The sequence below is a fragment of the Cydia strobilella genome, chromosome 2 (assembly GCF_947568885.1).
Source record: "Cydia strobilella chromosome 2, ilCydStro3.1, whole genome shotgun sequence".
NCBI lineage: Eukaryota > Metazoa > Arthropoda > Insecta > Lepidoptera > Tortricidae > Cydia > Cydia strobilella.
Genome location: NC_086042.1, coordinates 30,248,618 through 30,266,861, shown reverse-complemented (window position 1 = coordinate 30,266,861; position 18,244 = coordinate 30,248,618). Strand labels below are relative to the sequence as shown.

Sequence of the window (18,244 nt, the reverse complement as noted above, 5' to 3'; positions counted from 1 at the left end):
TGGCGCTAAGAGCAGGGAGCCAGAAAGTTGGGGTGGGTTTGAGGCAACCAGTAATGAGCCGCATGGTTTCGTTCAGCTGCACATCCACGGCACCAGCATGTGCGCTGTTCATCCATACTGGATAGATAATCAAGTCCCTAATATTATGCTAAAACCTAAACTATATGTCCGTTCTAGGTGGCATCCACCAGCAGCACATGGCCACGGTGCCCGTCAGCATGCCTTCATCGGCCTCCGACAGCGACAAGCCCGCAAAGCAGAAGAGGCACCGGACCAGGTGAGTGAGGGTCTGTTCCAGGAGGACCACTGGTAGTACATGGCCACGGTGCCCGTCAGCATGCCTTCATCGGCCTCCGACAGCGATAAGCCCGCCAAGCAGAAGAGGCACCGGACCAGATGAGTGAGGGTCTGTTCCAGGTGGCTCCAGCAGCAGCACATGGCCACGGTGCCCGTCAGCATGCCTTTATCGGCCTCCGACAGCGACAAGCCCGCTAAGCAGAAGAGGCATCGGAGAAGGTATATCCGTGCTACCGGTGCTACACGCCGGCCCAAGAACTCTTGTGAAGCCCTGAATTAAGAGACTAAGACCTCGAATTAAAAGAACCCACCCAGAAGATTATTTTCTGTATAATCTGTAAATGCCAATCATTTCTAATTAAAAAGGCGTTAAAGGTCTCTTAAGACCACTTTGATGCAGCAGCAAAAATCTGATAGCTGCCTTCACTGCCCCATTTATCCATCCTGTATTAAATGAATACTATCCCGATAAACCTTCAGCAATATTATTTAACAAGCCGTGCTTGCAGGTTCACGCCGGCGCAACTGAATGAGCTGGAGCGGTGTTTCTCCAAGACGCACTACCCCGACATCTTCATGCGCGAGGAGATCGCCATGCGCATCGGTCTCACGGAGAGCCGAGTACAGGTCAGTCATTCAGTCAATAGTATGATTTCGGGAGGGTTTGTGGATACATTTCGACCCGTCGGAATCTTTTGTGTAATCGCCCCCTGAAGAGCTACCTTGTGCCTACTCAAAAGCTTTTTCGACCATCGCCATATGTCGGATGATGGAGTCTTAGCCTGCTCCGAAGTCCTTCATTCTATTTCTGGCGCGGGTGTGACATTCACACATACCGTGTATTACTGTATCTTTCTCTTCGCCACACATTGGACAATCGGTATTGTCAGTGTCCCGTCATTAGTTAATGCAATATTGTTGTCCTGAGGCACTCCAGAGATACTGAGTCATAACAAACTCTTGTCAATACTATCCTCACATCCTCAGCCACAAGTATAAGGCGCATGGAACACTGCATCCGGGATGTCGCTATACGCGCATAGCGTTGTCTCGCTCAGACATCGGGGCGACGTGCGAATCAGATGCAGTCGGCCATGCGCCTAACATTGTAAAGAGAACCAAAGTTTATCCAATGTTTTTTAGGTCTCAGTCACACATAGATGGAATACCGCGATATTATCTGTTTATTAAATTTCTGTTTGATCCAGTGTTACTAAGTTTCACATCTTATTGAGTTGGTATACTTTAATATTAAACGATATTACAATCAAGATTTTTGTGGCAATGCAGTTAACTTTTTTTTACAATATGTGATGGATATTTCATAGATCAGATTTATAAAAACAGAGATGAAAGGTGCCTTAAAATAAAAATAGAAACCAAAACAAACACGCTATAACCGTTACAGTTTACATCCGTCAAAACGGATAAAATAAACCTAAGGAAAAAAAGTGGTCCGAGAATGCCCTTGGGCACTTCGCACGTCTGGGGCAAAAGTTGCACGTCTCCGATACATTTCACGGTGAGCGCGTTGCGCGTACCTGCCGACCTTCCACCTACAGCCTGGCGTGCCCAAACACTGTCCTTAGACGAGGAATACAGATATGCATATGCATAATAAAAACGTATTTGAGACAGTTTTGAAGAGGTAAAGCCTACCTACTTTGATATTTTGGACTTAAGGTCAGTTAAACTGTTCGTACTTACATAAATAAAATTACAAAGTTGAAGTGGGAAGATACAGACATCATACTGAACGCCGCTCATGGTAGATGATGGATGGTATAGAAGTGAAAAAATTCGAAAGCTGTCAAATAACTATTTAAGTTAAGATTGTTTTTCCTTTTTTTTTTGTTTATAGTGTCACATAATAAATAACCAAGTAATTATTGAAATTTGATTAAAAGTCCAAGTTAGAGGTTACTTTGGGAATTAATTGTATCGAGCGAAGTGTCATAATTCGTGTCAAGAACTACATATATTTTTTCCACGTCTACGAATATCAACGTCTCTTAGAAAAACATGATCATATAAGGAGATTTTTCGCCTTCTGGCTCAGGGAATGGCCGTAACTAATTTTACGGTTTAACTCACGTATTTTGACGTGATAACGACTTATAAATCGATGAACACCGGTAGCATGCACGAAAAAGTGTCACGTTGTGGACAGATCTTCATGGTAACGTTGTGGACAGATCTCCATGGTAACGTTACGTATACAAAATAATGATAATTCAGTGATAATAATTCCATACAAATCATAAATAAAAGTATGAATTTTTTATCAATGTTTTCTTATGACGTTATCACGCAAAATTATCGTCCGTAAACCGACTTTACAACCATATTTTTTAGTCACTCGCACAAGAATAAAATAAGTGAAAATTAATAAATTAAATTAAAAGTGATGTTGAACACAGTGTTAATTGCGTCTGTGAAAAACGATCAGACGAATCGCCTGATGGTGGTTTGTTATACTCATACTCATACTCATACTCATACTCATACTCATTTATTAATAATATTGTTACATATTACACGTCAAAAATTTAATTTAATTACATTTAATTACATGAGATAGATTACATTATTTTAATTACATTTAATTACATGAGATAGATTACATTATTTTAATTACATTTAATTACATGAGATAGATTACATTATTTTAAAGTTTTGGGTTGTGTACAAATATGTCAATTAATTTTACAATTGTGAGCCTTATCATATTAATTAGTATTGTTACATTAAAATTATTTTTTGGATGTCAATTAAATTATATATTATTTATAGTGGAATTATTACTAGACGATCTTCATAACTAAAAGTCATGGTCAGAGAACCAAAATCATCATATGCTGCAGCCAAACTTACAAGCAAATACAGTTTTTACTATAAAACAGTTATCAGATCAGCAGATCACTTAAAACCACGCCTTTAACTCTTTAAGGTCCGAATACAAGCTCTGTAAAGCCTACATTTTGTTCAAGCAACGGCTTGGTCTTTTCTTACTTTCGCATAAGTACTTTTTCCAGAGTTTTATCAGTATAATTTCTTGTGTTCCTTGGTTATTTATTGCTACAAAGCGCCAGGGAGCTAAAGACCGCCATAATACCGAACCATCTTAGTTTATAGTTATCGCACCATCTTCGCCTTCAAACGCCCATAAAAGTGAGTCTACGACTTTATCAATCGTTTTACACGCTATTCGTATAATATACCTATATATATTACACGTATTTACACCCTATCTGGATTTTATTGGACGTATTTAATGAGACTTTAAGGCTTGTATTGTTTTGGTATTTTGGGTCGCATATATAACAATAAAAACCGGCTAAGTGCGACTCGGACTCGCCCACCGAGGGTTACTTTTTAGTATTTGTTGTTATAGCGGCAACAGAAATATATCGTCTGTGAAAATTTCAACTGTCTAGCTATCACGGTTCATGAAATACAGCCTGGTGACAGACAGACGGACAGCGGAGTCTTAGTAATAGCAAAGATAGATATAACTCCGTAATAGATGGATACAGTCAAAAGGAAAAAAGATACAGGAAAAAACGTGCCTCGAAAATCACGAAAATTTGACTCTCGATCAGAGGGCGCCACTAGTTTTGGCCTACACTCGTATAGAGGGCGTTGACGGTTTCGTTTGTTATTTAACAATTTTAACGCATATCAGTGAAAGAACATGGGTCAAAATCATAAAAATAATTAATGCAAATAAAAAAATCATTTATCCATATTTAAATACATTTTATCGTATTTTTATAAATATTTATTTTTAGTTTTAAAGTGTGTCGACAGATGGCAGTGAATTTACTGGGGTTACAAAATTTACTATGACAGTACCGCTCTAGTATAAGTTACTCTATGGTAATAGGGTCCCGTTTTTACCCTTTGGGTACGGAACCCTAACAAGCTTTAAATATTGTGCATTTCAATCGATCGATCGCTTGTTCTTGCTTTATATACTCGAGTTACTACAATAACCTTTAGATTAGTACCTGCCATTAAAATGTAATAGAAAAGCCCAGTTTTATTGCTACAATAATGATTTGTTTGCAAATCCTTATTGTCGTCGATCCTTTTTAGCGCCGTAATAAAGCTGTATTAGTAACTTATACAGCTTAGCAGCTACTATTCAGCTTGTAGTAGCACTTAGTTTGTGTTTAAGATGCTTTGCGTTAGGAATTAGGCGTAATTTGTGTCGTTTGGTGGCTAATATTTGTATTTCGTTAACACTCGAGTCACACTGGCGGGTCGGTTTAAGAGCAACTATGTGGAGAGGCTGGTAGTTGATAAATTGATTGAATTGATGTGTGTTTTAAAGGCGTTTTAAAGAATATTTTCACTTCTCATGCTCTGAAAGTTGTTTAGGTGGGTGGGGTGCGTTGTAGTTCTCAAAAGTGTGCAAAATGAAACGTTTCTGCTCTAGAACACTGTACTTTCTAAGTACGTTTTTTTGTTACGATAAGTAATTAAAATTCTTGTCTGTCATTCCACAAGAAGATCTACGTTGTCGGGGACGTGAGCGTGACGCGTCCATACGACATACATTATGCTATCGTATACCTTAGTAACGTGCAGAAATCTGTCATTACCTATACCGTTGAATTTAAAGCTTTTATCAAACGTTATCATGCCAATCGGCTTCTTAGCTTTATCAGAAGTGTTAAAAAATTGCGTCACGTAACCCGACACTCTTCTGATTCCCCCAGTGTGTTTGTGCTTGTGGGTCTCTATTGTTTCCCATAGTTTTGTCATAATGTATTGTTTGTCCACATTTTCGTTAGTCATAATTTGGTTTTTCCCAGAAACGCGTAACTTTTCAGGATTGCCATAAAACAAACCTAACCTAACCAAACTTATCTATAGTATAACCTGAGGAAAATCCTGAAAAGTTAACGGTTTCAGAATAATGACTAATGATAATATGACATTCATTACATTATGACTTTCATCGAACTTAAACTATCGTGAGACATATTTCAAAATATTTAGATCAGAACGGTTTCACTCACTTGTATTCTTAGTCGCTTTTGGCGACATGTTTCGGATTCTTTGGGAATCCTTCCTCAGGCACGAGTGTCCGCGGCGGTTGTACGTCGTGCACTGCCCGCGCCGCCCGCCTCGTCGCTCGTTGCGCGCGACGCTACGCTATGCTAAAAATACAAGTGAGTGAAACCGTTCTGATCTAAATATTATGACTTTCAATAATTATGTCAAACAAAGGGACCCCTTGTGCTCGTAAATTTTTACGTAAATAATCGCTGTCGGTGGGGTCCGTGTGTCCCTTCATCATCCGTGACAATTGCCGGAGAATCGTTAAATGCTATTAGCCTCTGTACCGTGTTGACCATTTTACTGATTCAGTTATGTTATGTTAACGACCAACTTCATTCACACCTACTACTTACTGACTACTACTATAGATGCAAATCGGATTCCTTAACTTTTAGTTTTGTAAATATACCTACAGCATTCTTGTCATTCTTAAACAACTTGTATCACATGTACTCATCTCAGTTCTCAGTAAATAAATATACTTACTTACTTCACTGGCTCAGCGACCCGAAGTGGATCTTGCTTGGCCTCCAACATTAGATTTCGCCATTCGTTCCTGTCCTGTGCGATCCGACGCCATTCAGCCGCTTGGATGTCACATAGGTCTTTCTGGACCTCATCGATCCACCGGTACCTAGGCCTTCCGACCGGACGTCTCTTAGACTGGGAAATAAATATAAATTAAGAAATACACAAATCGACCTAGCTCCACAGTAAGCTCAATAAAACTTGTGTTGTGGGTACTAGATATTTTTTTTTATACCACGTCGGTGGCAATCAAGCATACGGCCCGCCTGATGGTAAGCAGTTACCGTAGCCTATGGACGCCTGCAACACCGGAGATATTACACGCGCGTTGCCGACCCTAACACTCCTCTCCCTCGTTGAGCTCTGGCAACCTTACTTACCGGCAGGAACACAACACTATGAGTAGGGTCTAGTGTTATTTGGCTGCGGTTTTCTGTAAGGTGGAGGTACTTCCCCAGTTGGGCTCTGCTCTAGATCTGGAATGACATCCGCTGTCCTGTGCCCTACCACACAAAGCGAGATGTCATTCACAGTGCCCATACCTCTCTTTTGGACGTAGTTTAAGGACATATCCAGGTCCGGACGCAGTTTAAGGACATACCCGGGTCCAATTAAGGACATACCCGGGTCCGAAATAAATAGATCAATACTTTAATACATAGAAAACATCCAAAACTCAGGAACAAATATAATGTGCCCTTACCGGGAATCGAACCCGCTTCAGTATTTGTAAACTTTCTACGATACTTTTATTTACAGTCGCCATCAGATATATCGGCGCGGCCAAGGTGTTCACAATATCTGAACACGCACTCTAACGCCTTGACAATAGAGGCGTGTTCAGATATTTGTGAGAGCCTTGACCGCTCCGATATATCTGATGGCGACTGTACCTAAATTAAGTTTTGGGTAACTGCAGTTTGTAGGTATGCCAATTATAAGCCGGTCCGATTTATAAGATCAAGTTCGCCATAGATTTACTAGAAAAGCGAACAGACTATACTTAATTATTTTGTAGTAGGTATAGGTGTGTAGGTAGGTAGGTATTAGGTAGGTAGGTAGGTAGGTAGGTAGGTAGGTATTATTTACCCGTTGACTACTTAATATGTTAAATGTTTGATTATCTACATGCTTATTCATTATGACCGCGTGTCAACACTGAAATTGACAATAACCAAGAGGTTATTGTCATTTTCAGGGTCCAAGAGGAGAGGCTGACATTTCTTCAACAAATGTCACTTTTGACACTGAGAGATCAGATCCATCAACTAATCCAGATCTAATTTATAACCTGTTATTAATATCAGCAAACGCATGTAAGTTATTTCGAGATTTTTCCTACGAATTACCACCTTATTTAGTAGGAATGAGAACAAATATCTAATAATTTTAAACACATTTATCATGTTTTATCATATAAATCTTTGATTCTAAGGAAAACCTTTTCCTCAATATAATAAGTATAGCTCAGTGCTTCCACAACTGAGTTTTTAGTATAATCCCACGAAACGTGCCTCAGCTCAGAGCGACTAGGTAGAAACTAAAAAAACGTCGCTCAAACAACGCACGGTGCGGCGGCGGCGCGGCGCGCGCGCAGGAATCTCGCGGGGGCGCGCGAAACGTGTAGCGATGGACTACTTACATGGTACTATCGTGTTAAAAGACTCATTTTATTCTATAACATCATCATCATAACTTAAGAGCTCTTATCGGTGGAGTAATGGCCAATCCTCTCTTTCATAGGCCAGACTTGATTTCCTTATTGATTATACCTACGACGCATTTGGCTGTGCATAGAGGGGTGCTGGTGCCTACACTTATGTATGGTAGCGAAAGTTGGGTATGGCAGAAGAGGCATCAGAGCCAAGTGAATGCAGTGGAAATGAGAGCGTTGAGAAGTGTGTGTGGTGTGAGATTACAAGGTAGAATTAGGAACAGTGTGATAAGGGAAAAGTGTGGACTGAACGAAAATGTAGTGACAAAAATTGATATAGGTATGTTGAGATGGTTTGGACACGTGGAAAGAATGAGTGAAAGAAGGCTAACAAAGAGAGTGTATAAGGGAGAGGTAGAAACGGGAGTTGGAAGGGGCAGACCTCGGCGGACTTTCTCTGATCAGATCGGGGAAATCCTGAAGAAAGGCCAGGTCAAGAGCACCCTAAACCGGCGAGCGTGTATGAGGAATGTTATGACAGTGAAGGAAGCGAAAGAGGTATGCCAGGATCGTAGCAAGTGGAAATCCGTGATCTCTACCTACCCCTCCAAGAAATAGGAGTGATTACCTATATATGTATGTATGTATGTAATTCTAGGCTTTCCTCTGCTTCTCGTCTTTTCAACCCTGCCTTCGAATGTTTCTGGCCATACACACTATAGGTACCGCGAGTGCGCATGCATGTTTGCTTCAGATTGCGCGCCAAACTAGCGCTACTCATGCAAGGCTCGTAAAAGCACGCAATCTACATTAAACATAACATTCGCTATAATCTGTATCTTTAGGTATTTAAAAGAATGTAAACAAATCACAATTAGATATTTTATTGGGCAAGGTCATTCTTCAAGTCAATTAATTTAACTCGTTGTGCCAAAACTTACAGAAGTCTTACCAAGATATATTACTTACTCAACATAACAACGAAGCTGCTGTAATGGTGCTATTTTGTTAATTAGTTTTGTAATATTTGCTATTACTTCGCCCTAATAAAGAACCTAAAAGAAATCGAATATTTAGCTATTTTTTGTGGTAAAAATCGCTCTAAACTTACCAGAACGTAAGAAAGGTATCGGCCGCCCGCCATTGACCTGGTGGTCTAACATAGAGAGAGACCTCAAGAAAACCCAATTGCCAAAACCGACAATCCAGGACCGACGGGCCTGGCGCAAAAATGTGAGGAGACCCGACCCCAGATAACGGGAGCAGGGACGGACAAAGAAGAAGAAGAAGATTTAGCTATTTGAGGTTAGATAAAAACATTACACGATGAAATGTAACAGGTAAAAGCCAGAACGATGAAGGAACAGATACAGGCAGTTTTCTATTTAGTTAGTTAACTAGTAAATGATTCAAGTACCCGAAAATGTAAAAACACATTATTTACATTTATTTAACCATAGAGTAACTTATACTAGAGCGGTACTGTCATAGTAAATTTTGTAACCCCAGTAAATTCACTGCCATCTGTCGACACACTTTAAAACTAAAAATGAAGATTTATAAAAATACGATAGAATGTATTTAAATATAGATAAATGATTTTTTTTTTATTTGCATTAATTATTTTTATGATTTTGACCCATGTTCTTTTACTGATATGCGTTAAAATTGTTAAATAACAAACGAAACCGTCAACGCCATCTATACGACCGTAGGCCAAAACTAGTAGCGCCCTCTGAACGAGAATCAAATTTTCTTGATTTTCGAAGCACATTTTTTCCTTAGACTGTATTCGTCTACTACGGAGTTATATCTATCTTTGATTTAACGTAAAGATACAGACTTTACACGAGGTTTAGACTATCAAGAACTTGCATGCAATTCTCATTACATTGCGGTATCTGATCAAACTTTTGAATGCAGTTTACCTTAGTAGTCAGCAATGTAAATTGCATGCAAGTTCTCGCTAGTCTAAACCTCGCTTTAGATCTGGATACAACTTTACAAGAATTACAAGTAACGGCACGAATGGCCGCGATGTGGGCTGTATTTGCGAGGCATGTTTGCTCGCAACCGTATAATATAAATACGCCGGACAAACACCGCTGAGAACGCTGCCCCGCCGTTCCGGGAAAACTGGCATCGCTAGTGTTCCATTTGTTTTGCCTGACTTATTTCAACCATAAGCACAGGATAAGTAATAGTATTATCATACAGAACGGCCACGCACCGCCCCGCCCCGACTCAAATTACCTCGCCCCGCGACAGAAATCTGGCGGACTTCTGACATGCTTTCAGTACTATTTTTAAGCAACGTACTCACACTATGAGCAGGGACCGGACAACCCTTTCCGCGATAAAAACCCTTTCAATGGGCGTCCCTTAAACACGGCTAACACATTGAAAGGCTTTCCCTTTTGAACTGCAAGCCCATTCATACCCTTACCTTTGACTAACCCTTACCGAAAAGCTAACCAAAAATAAGGCTAGCTCTTAATAAGAGTTACCCTTATCTTTAAGCGCTTTTTATAAAGGTTTCCCTTTGCGTGAAAGAGACAGGATTAGTATATATCTACGGAAGTGTATGAAAAGGAAAGAAAATACGTGCCTAGTCAAAGAACGCCGCCGTCGCCGCCGACGATCGCTCGGATTCGAAGTAATGTGAGTTATGTGAGCTTTATGAACAAGGTAGACGACTTAAATTAGCACGCTTATATGCTAAAAGGGAAGCCCTTTATAAGGCTAACCCTTATAAGCAATATGCAAGGTGTTGGTGAGCGGATGATAAGGGTTTTGTAAGGGTATTTGGGCTACCGATTACTCAAATGTGGTAGCTTTATATAAGGGTTTTTAAAATCAAAACAAAGGGTTTCGTCTGGCAAAGGGTATGGTGAGTTAAGCCTTATGCAATACCCTTATAAAACTCCGATAAGGGATAGCGGGCCGGTCCCTGACTATGAGTACTATAACGCATGAGGCGTGTACGGACGTGCCGTTCACACATAGAAACGCGAGTGATTTTTGATGTATAGCTTGTCCGCCCTGTGCCATAAGGTTGAGAACAATAAAAACTACTTACCTACTAAGTTATATATATGTACTACAGAGGCCGCGTCTGCTAAGTTTAGTTATTGAGTTATCAAAGCTACTTTTCCAAAGGAGAATTAACTAGGTACCTACCTACTAGTACTTGGGTGATTACAATGCAATTCCTACATAACATATAAGTACATGGTATTAGTACTCACTATTGTAGAATATATATAATTAATTAATTGTGGAGGTGCGTAGGGAATCTGGTTCTGGCTGAAAAACAGCGCTGAAGTGTCACCCATATGGGCGGGCATTTTCAGCATCATGCTGACGCCAAAACCGTTTGCCACATTATTTAGAAAAATACATATATTAAAGATTTATAAGGTATATTTAATATTATTAGAATAGTTTATTTAAATTAGGTTAGTTTATATTCTGTACCTACTTTTTTGTGGCAATAAAGCATTTTTCATTTCATTTCATTTCATTTCATTTCATATCCTTAGGTAGAGTTAGACCAAGCTATTAACTGCAGCGCAATAATATGACAACCATTAAAAATAAAAAACCGGCCAAGTGCGAGTTGGACTCGCGCACGAAGGGTTCCGTACCATTACGTAGAAAACGGCAAAAAAAATCACGTTTGTTGTATGGGAGCCCCACTTAAATATTTATTTTATTCTGTTTTTAGTATTTGTTGTTATAGCGGCAACAGAAATACATCATCTGTGAAAATTTCAACTGTCTAGCTATCACGGTTCATGAGGTACAGCCTGGTGACAGACAGACGGACAGACGGACAGTGGAGTCTTAGTAATAGGGTCCCGTTTTTACCCTTTAGGTACGGAACCCTAAAAACATATATGGCAACGTTTCTTAGAAAGGAAACATTGCCAATATTGCCATAATATAACAAAGACATGTTAATGGCAGTTATTTAGAATGTAACATCTTAATACAAGCACCACGTTTAGAAAATATAATGTTTTAATTTCACAGAAAATTGGCCACACCTAATAGGTATCTAGGCATATTACTAATCTTATATAAACTTCATATTTGTGTACCGAATTTTTATGAGCTAAATGTAGATGCCTGATTTTCACAATTAGGCTAATGGTAGAATAATTCACAAGTATCAAGACTATTTAATACTTTTTCTGTAGGTAGCTTAGAGGATATAACCAAACGAAGACGCCTTGTCTGTAATTTTCTGTACCTACAAAAAAGTCTGCCGATTTTTGCGGGGGAGGGGAACGTCAAATGTACACGTAACGTAAAAATAGCCATGTCAGATAAACGTCAGTCCATACATTGTGTAATGACCATTTTCCGACTATTTTCGACAGAGGGTAAAGCCTGTTAATGGCTACTCTGGTTGGTTATATCCTCTAAGGTAGGTAGTGTACGTTGTCACATACAGATTTTCAAAAACTACTTTTTATTGATTGCTGCAGAGTTAGCTTGGTCTAACTATATTAATTAAGCTTTTTTTGTGAAATCGCACCCCAAATCTACCATCAGATATCGTATATTGAGCCTTCGTTTTAAATATCCGTTTAAAAATAGTTTCCCAATGTTTTCACGAACATGTCGGAATTCGCGATGACTTTTTGCCGCCGAGCCGCGATCAAAAATTCACAACTACGTGAAATAAAAATAAAATAAGTGCGAAATAGAAGTCGAGCCCTGTTTACCAAAGCCTTTCATTATTAAAGAGATGTATGGCGCAGGGATGGGACACTTTATCGATTGTTTACTTTATCGATTTATTTATACACGAAATTTTATTGCCATTTTAAAGTGGTATTTTTTTTAAAACAAAGACAATAAATATTGTACTCATTTAATAATGAAAGGCCCCTTAAAAACTAACAAACAATCGGGTAGATACTTTCAATCCCACAACCACAAAATAAGCATGTTTTGATTATTTATTTATTTATTATTAATTTTATCAAACTTTATCGTAATTTTAATTTAATTCTAATTGTAATTGTTATATGTATATGGACATTATGGACCAATGTTGTCTGCAATAAATGATAAATAATAATTTGAACATAGCATGCCTAAGTAACATCATGCAAATTGCACAACCAACATAAACTTCAAGCATACAGAATTATCATCGAGCTGCCCAAAGGCCTATAAAAAGGCCATTCCATTCTATTTTGAATCTTTATTTTGATAAATCAAAATTTCATTTGTCTTGGCAATTTTTGATCTGTGGCCGGCTAGAGGATAATATAAAAATTTGAATTACTAACATACAATGCATAGCCCATACAAACCTTACAACCCTAAACCCTACAACTATAACCCTAAGCGCCACTTGCACCATCCCACTAACCCGGGGTTAACCGGTTAAACCTGCAGTTACCATGGTAATCAGTATAATCAGTTTGACACTGGGTTAACGGTTTAACGGATTAACCCCGGGTTAGTGGAATGGTGCAAGAGGCGTTAAGGGGGCGAAAATTAGGTTTTAAAGTTGTAACAATTTCTATGCGGAAGAAGTCACAGGCGGGAGATAGTAATAAAAAAACAATTAGTCTAAAGATAGTTAGAGTACCTCCTTCCTTGCTGACTAACTGCTTCCAAAGAGAATAGTGTGTATAGAGGCTTAATGGAATAGTAAAAAAAAATTAGTCATAGTAAATTTACTGCCATCATTCGACGCAGGATTAAAACTAAAAATGAAAATGAATAAAAATATAATAAATAAATATAAATCCGAGGTACGTTTTTCTTAGACTTTACATTCTAAGAAGTTTTGAATGATTCACGGTTAGTTTCACTAGACTTATAGGTATATTGACCGGGATATAGACCGTGATTACCTTTTGTATTATTTGTGAGCTCCCGATATTTCGACGCAGTTACATGCATCATGTTCACGGGTGACTGAAGATAGCCGGTGGGTGTCAAAGTTGTGTAGACAGCGCTCTGTCTACCCTCATTCTCTTCACTTTCAACGTTACCAACGGTCGCATTCACACTTGTTGGTCCGGTCGCGTTCACACTCGTTGGTCTGTCCAATCACGTTCAATAATAGGTAATCACGGTCTATATCCCGGTCAATATAAGTCTTTACTTATCTTATATAAGTTCTTTGCTGCTTTTGCTGCCCTTTAGACAGTACATATTACTTTGTGTGTTATGTGAGTACTTACCTACTCACATAACACTTGCAGAACAGTGCTTGCAAGCACGAAATAAAAACCAAACTAAAAAAAATATCAACTCGCAAATAAATCCGTCACCATGCAATATTAAATCCAATTTGGATAGGCCACTAAAGAAAACAGCGAAAACCGTTTAAAACCCCGTGAATGTCCTATTCTATTTCCTCCCTCATTCCCATTATTAGCCGCGATAGCAACAGGGAAATCTTTTTATACTCATTAATAATTAGCACACTTGCATGCGCCTAGTAGTTGTAATGGACTGCTGAACAGACAGGTTTCGTTTTAACTCTGGTTGGACTTTTTGCTGTTGTTGACTACGTAGGACAAATAAAGTGAAAATATCTGGCATTCTGCTGCATTTTGGGTTGATTGTTAATTAGATGCAATTTCCCTTTTTCTGTGTATTGGAAATATCAATTGTTTGTTGTTTTGTGCGAGTTGTTATAAATTGTTAACATATTTTTATTCTGTACTATAAGTAGCTCATTGTTTGTTAACACTAACGGCCTACCGTCTTTCGCTAACTTATGTTTTAATAATAGGTAATGTAGAAACATGTATAAATATATAAACACACTACACGTCGTTACATTTTTTTATAGTTCTATAACTGTGGCCAGACTAGTAGTAAGCGGTTACCGTAACCTATGGAGGCCTGCTAACAAACTATAAAGACATGAAAACAATTTTTAAAACACACTGTCACAGCTAATAGACCACAGTTTTATTCCATTTAATTTAAACACAAGGAGGATGATTATAAAACACATACATACATAGTTTACCAATTGCAATGATATAACCAATTGTGTATAAGCTACTGCATCTCTTATTTTATCTCGACATAACTACAATTTTATCCAACGATTTATTGGTAGATAAATTCGCTATTCGCACTTATTTTACCGTCCAACCAAATTTAAACAAAACATCGATACATTAGAAAGCCAGGCACATCCCTACACATTAGGGGCATTAGCAGGCGGAGATTTATCGCGCCATAACTTACCGCAATAATAATTTGTTTGTCATCGCGCGGGGCGGGGGAGGGCGCGGGGACGGACACTGGCGGGGGGCATCTTTGAGGGAACAAAGCTTTGTCAAGACACGGAAGAAAAGCATTACATGCTTACGAAGTCGGTAGTACATTTATGTGTAGGTAATCTTAGGTGACATTGGCTTTCAAGTTCCCTATCAGTGAAGATTCTTCTATTAAAATAATCATAACTTTACCGTGGATAAAATCGTGTCTAATAAGTACCTACTATAAATGTTATTTTCTATTTAATTTAATGGAATTTATTTTTTAACAAATTACATCATCCAGATGACATGCGTCTTGTCGCTGGCGCTCCTACAATGGAGTGTGTGAACTTTGGAAAATTCGCTGACACCATGGTACAATAATATACTCCGCCTGGTACTTTCTTCCGAGACCCGCGAACCACGTGACTGCCACGTCATCATGGTGTTCACAGGTTCATGATGACGTAGGCTTGTGTCAGTCACGTGGTTAGCGAGTCTCGGAAGAGAGTACCAGGCGGAGTATATTATTATACCATGGGTGACCATGGCTGACACTTGCTGCGGGCGATCGCGGGTACCTTACCGTGAATGTTTTGTTTTAATTGGGGTATTTTCATCAGTTTATTAAGATACGGTACACTCAACTCTTTAGATATCTCCTCAGAAAAAAATATATAAAATACTTTTCTATGACATGACAGGTGATCACGTGATGCCTTCCATAGAAAACGAAGCGCCGGAAGCTCCGGCCCGGACACAGCCCGGTCTAACGTGAGTCATCCTTTACCCCGCATTCTAATCGAGCGTTTTTGTAGAATCAGTATCCGGTTTACATCTACTGCATTTCCCCAGGTGGTAATCGCATAAGTTAGTACACTTTAAACATAGGCATTATAACAGTTTTTAAAGTTTTTAGGTTAACTAGAGGCTTTAGTTTCAACAATGATTAATTGGCCGATGCTAATCTATTGATCCTGAAAGATAGAAAAAGAAAACAAGGACCACCAATAATGAGATGGGAAGACGAAATTGTAAAATTCGCAGGGAGACATTGGACCAGACTGGCGAGAGACAGGGAAAAATGGAAAGGGATGGAAGAGGCCTTTGCCAAACGGCATACAGACCAAACCGAAACCGATGTTGTCTGAAACATTAATATTATGTTAAATTATATACTTGGATAAGTTGTGTAAAATAATATTTAAATTCTCAATTTGTAAAAAAAAAATGTCTGAATAAAAGGCTTATATTATTATATTATATATTATTAATCTATTACAAACTTTATCATCAATATGCGTTCTATGTGTTAGTTCACTGTCAATTTCATAGCATAAGAAACATGTATGTTTGATGTAAAAAGCAAGCAAGCCCAAAATGCCGATAATAACTATTGAATTCAGATGTTTTTTAATAATTAACTTAAACATGATTTTGGTGCCTGATTATAAAACGTTTTGAGCGATATCTGATGTCACTCAAAACGCAAAACAGTCAAATTTATTAAAACGTGTTCCACCTAGGTTAGGGGTTTATATAGTAATTACTCAACACATCCAGTTAATGACATGGGCAATATGAGTATCAGTCAGCAATCACGGGTGGGGTCCAAGGTGCGAGTTAAACGAAGCAAGGTGGCCCGAGGGTGCGTCAGAGGGGTCAGGGACACACAGCTGACTAATTATCGACCTTATTAAAGTGATGTTAGGGGTCATGGTCAGGGATTTTAAGAGTTGGCTGGTTGGTAATTACTTTAAGGTATTGATAGTCGCGGTTAAGGAAAAATTATAATGGAATAGATTCTCAGTTTTGCCACGCCACGCATTATAACCGAATATGGCATTGGGAAATGGAAAACAGTTAACAATTTAATAAAAAATTCATGACTTCTCATTTTGAACAGAACAAATGAATATATAAATAAATAAATAAATATTATAGGGACATTCTTACACAAATTGGCTAAGTCCCACGGTAAGCTCAAGAAAGCTTGTGTTGTGGGTACTCAGACAACGATATATATAATACTTATACAAATACAATACATAGAAAACATCCATGACTCAGGAATAAATATCTGTGTTCATCACACAAATAAATGCCCTTACCGGGATTCGAACCCAGGACCATCGGCTTCACAGGCAAGGTCACTACCCACTAGGCCAGACCAGTCGTATATATATATATATTTTTAATATTAACTATGCCATTTAGTTTTCTTAAACATACTTAACCATACCCCGAAGGGAATTCAATAAAAACACGGTGTTTACATCTAGCATCTAGCTACTTCATGGTATCATTTGATCTTAGCAACATTTTCCCGCAGTCTTGATCAGTGTCACGTGAACATATGGGGCATTTTCTATGAACAGGGACCTTATTGTCGATGGCGCTTACGCCGCACAGCGTCGCGCACCATTGTATTTATATCGGAGCATCATTTATAATGGCGTAAGCTCCATCGACAATAAGGTCCCTTTTTATAGAAAACTAGCTTTTGCCCGCGACTTCGTCTGCGTGGACTTAGTAACAGCAGCTACAGTAATTATAGCGCCTGGAAAAATTCTCATAACAAACATTCAATTTGAGCATATTATTCACACAAATTAGCAGGCACTTCATTTATTATCTCTATTTCACCCCGCTTTTTACTTTCTTAAGGGATGATTTTCGAGATAAAAACTATTCTATGTCCTTCTCAGGGACTAAACCTATCTGTATGCCAAATTTCATCTAAATCGATTCAGCGGTTTAAGCGTGAAGAGGGAACACACAGACAGAAAGACAGACAGACAGACAGACTTTCGCATTTATAATATTAGTATGGATACCACATATATTTATTTTACTGGATTACATATGCACTCATAGAATTGTATACCACATCTCACATGTGGTTATTTGCTGCATCCGCGTTCCTTCATTACAAGCTTTAAAACGCGCTAATCACATCGCCCGCGGCGAAAAGCCCGTCTAATCTGTCTAGCCCCATATTAAAAAGCTAACACAGTATGAAAGAATCTTTAAGTATTCATGGCGTCCCCCGGGAACGAACCCTGACCCTTTATTAGAGTCGGAATTAACTCCTGATCCGCAATACGCTTTTATTGCCAAAGGCGAATCACGTAGGGTCCCGCTTTTTGGAACATTATCTTTTATTGAGAAAAGTGTTTATGGCGCGTTAGGGCGTAAAAAGAAAGTGGTTTGGGTTGTAGATATGGAAGTTAGTTTAGGATGTTATAATGCGTCGCAGAACGAATGAACGAATGAATGAGAGATGTTCAGAAACGACACATGAAAAGGTGCAACTTCGAGTCCTCTCAGTGGGAAGGTTTGGCAGCTCACCATCCTGAGTGGCGCAGGCTGGTGCAGGACAAAGTGCGCGATTTCGAGGAGCAACGTAGTTGACCTGGACGCTAAATGCGACGAGCTGAAAGCA

The 18,244-nt window shown here is 38.8% G+C and overlaps 1 protein-coding gene across 2 annotated transcripts in view; it reads left to right on the top strand.

Annotated features, from left to right (window-relative positions):
• Positions 1-18,244, top strand: part of LOC134754994 (homeobox protein orthopedia-like) — a 67,048-nt gene that overhangs the window by 13,653 nt on the left and 35,151 nt on the right. Inside the window, exons 3-4 of one of the 2 annotated variants that reach the window (XM_063691477.1) lie at positions 178-277; positions 807-924. In XM_063691477.1, the coding sequence (XP_063547547.1) occupies positions 178-277; positions 807-924 (218 nt within the window). Of the gene's footprint in view, positions 1-177; positions 278-309; positions 517-806; positions 925-18,244 lie in introns of those variants that run through there. The other variant, XM_063691484.1, reaches the window with a different exon arrangement.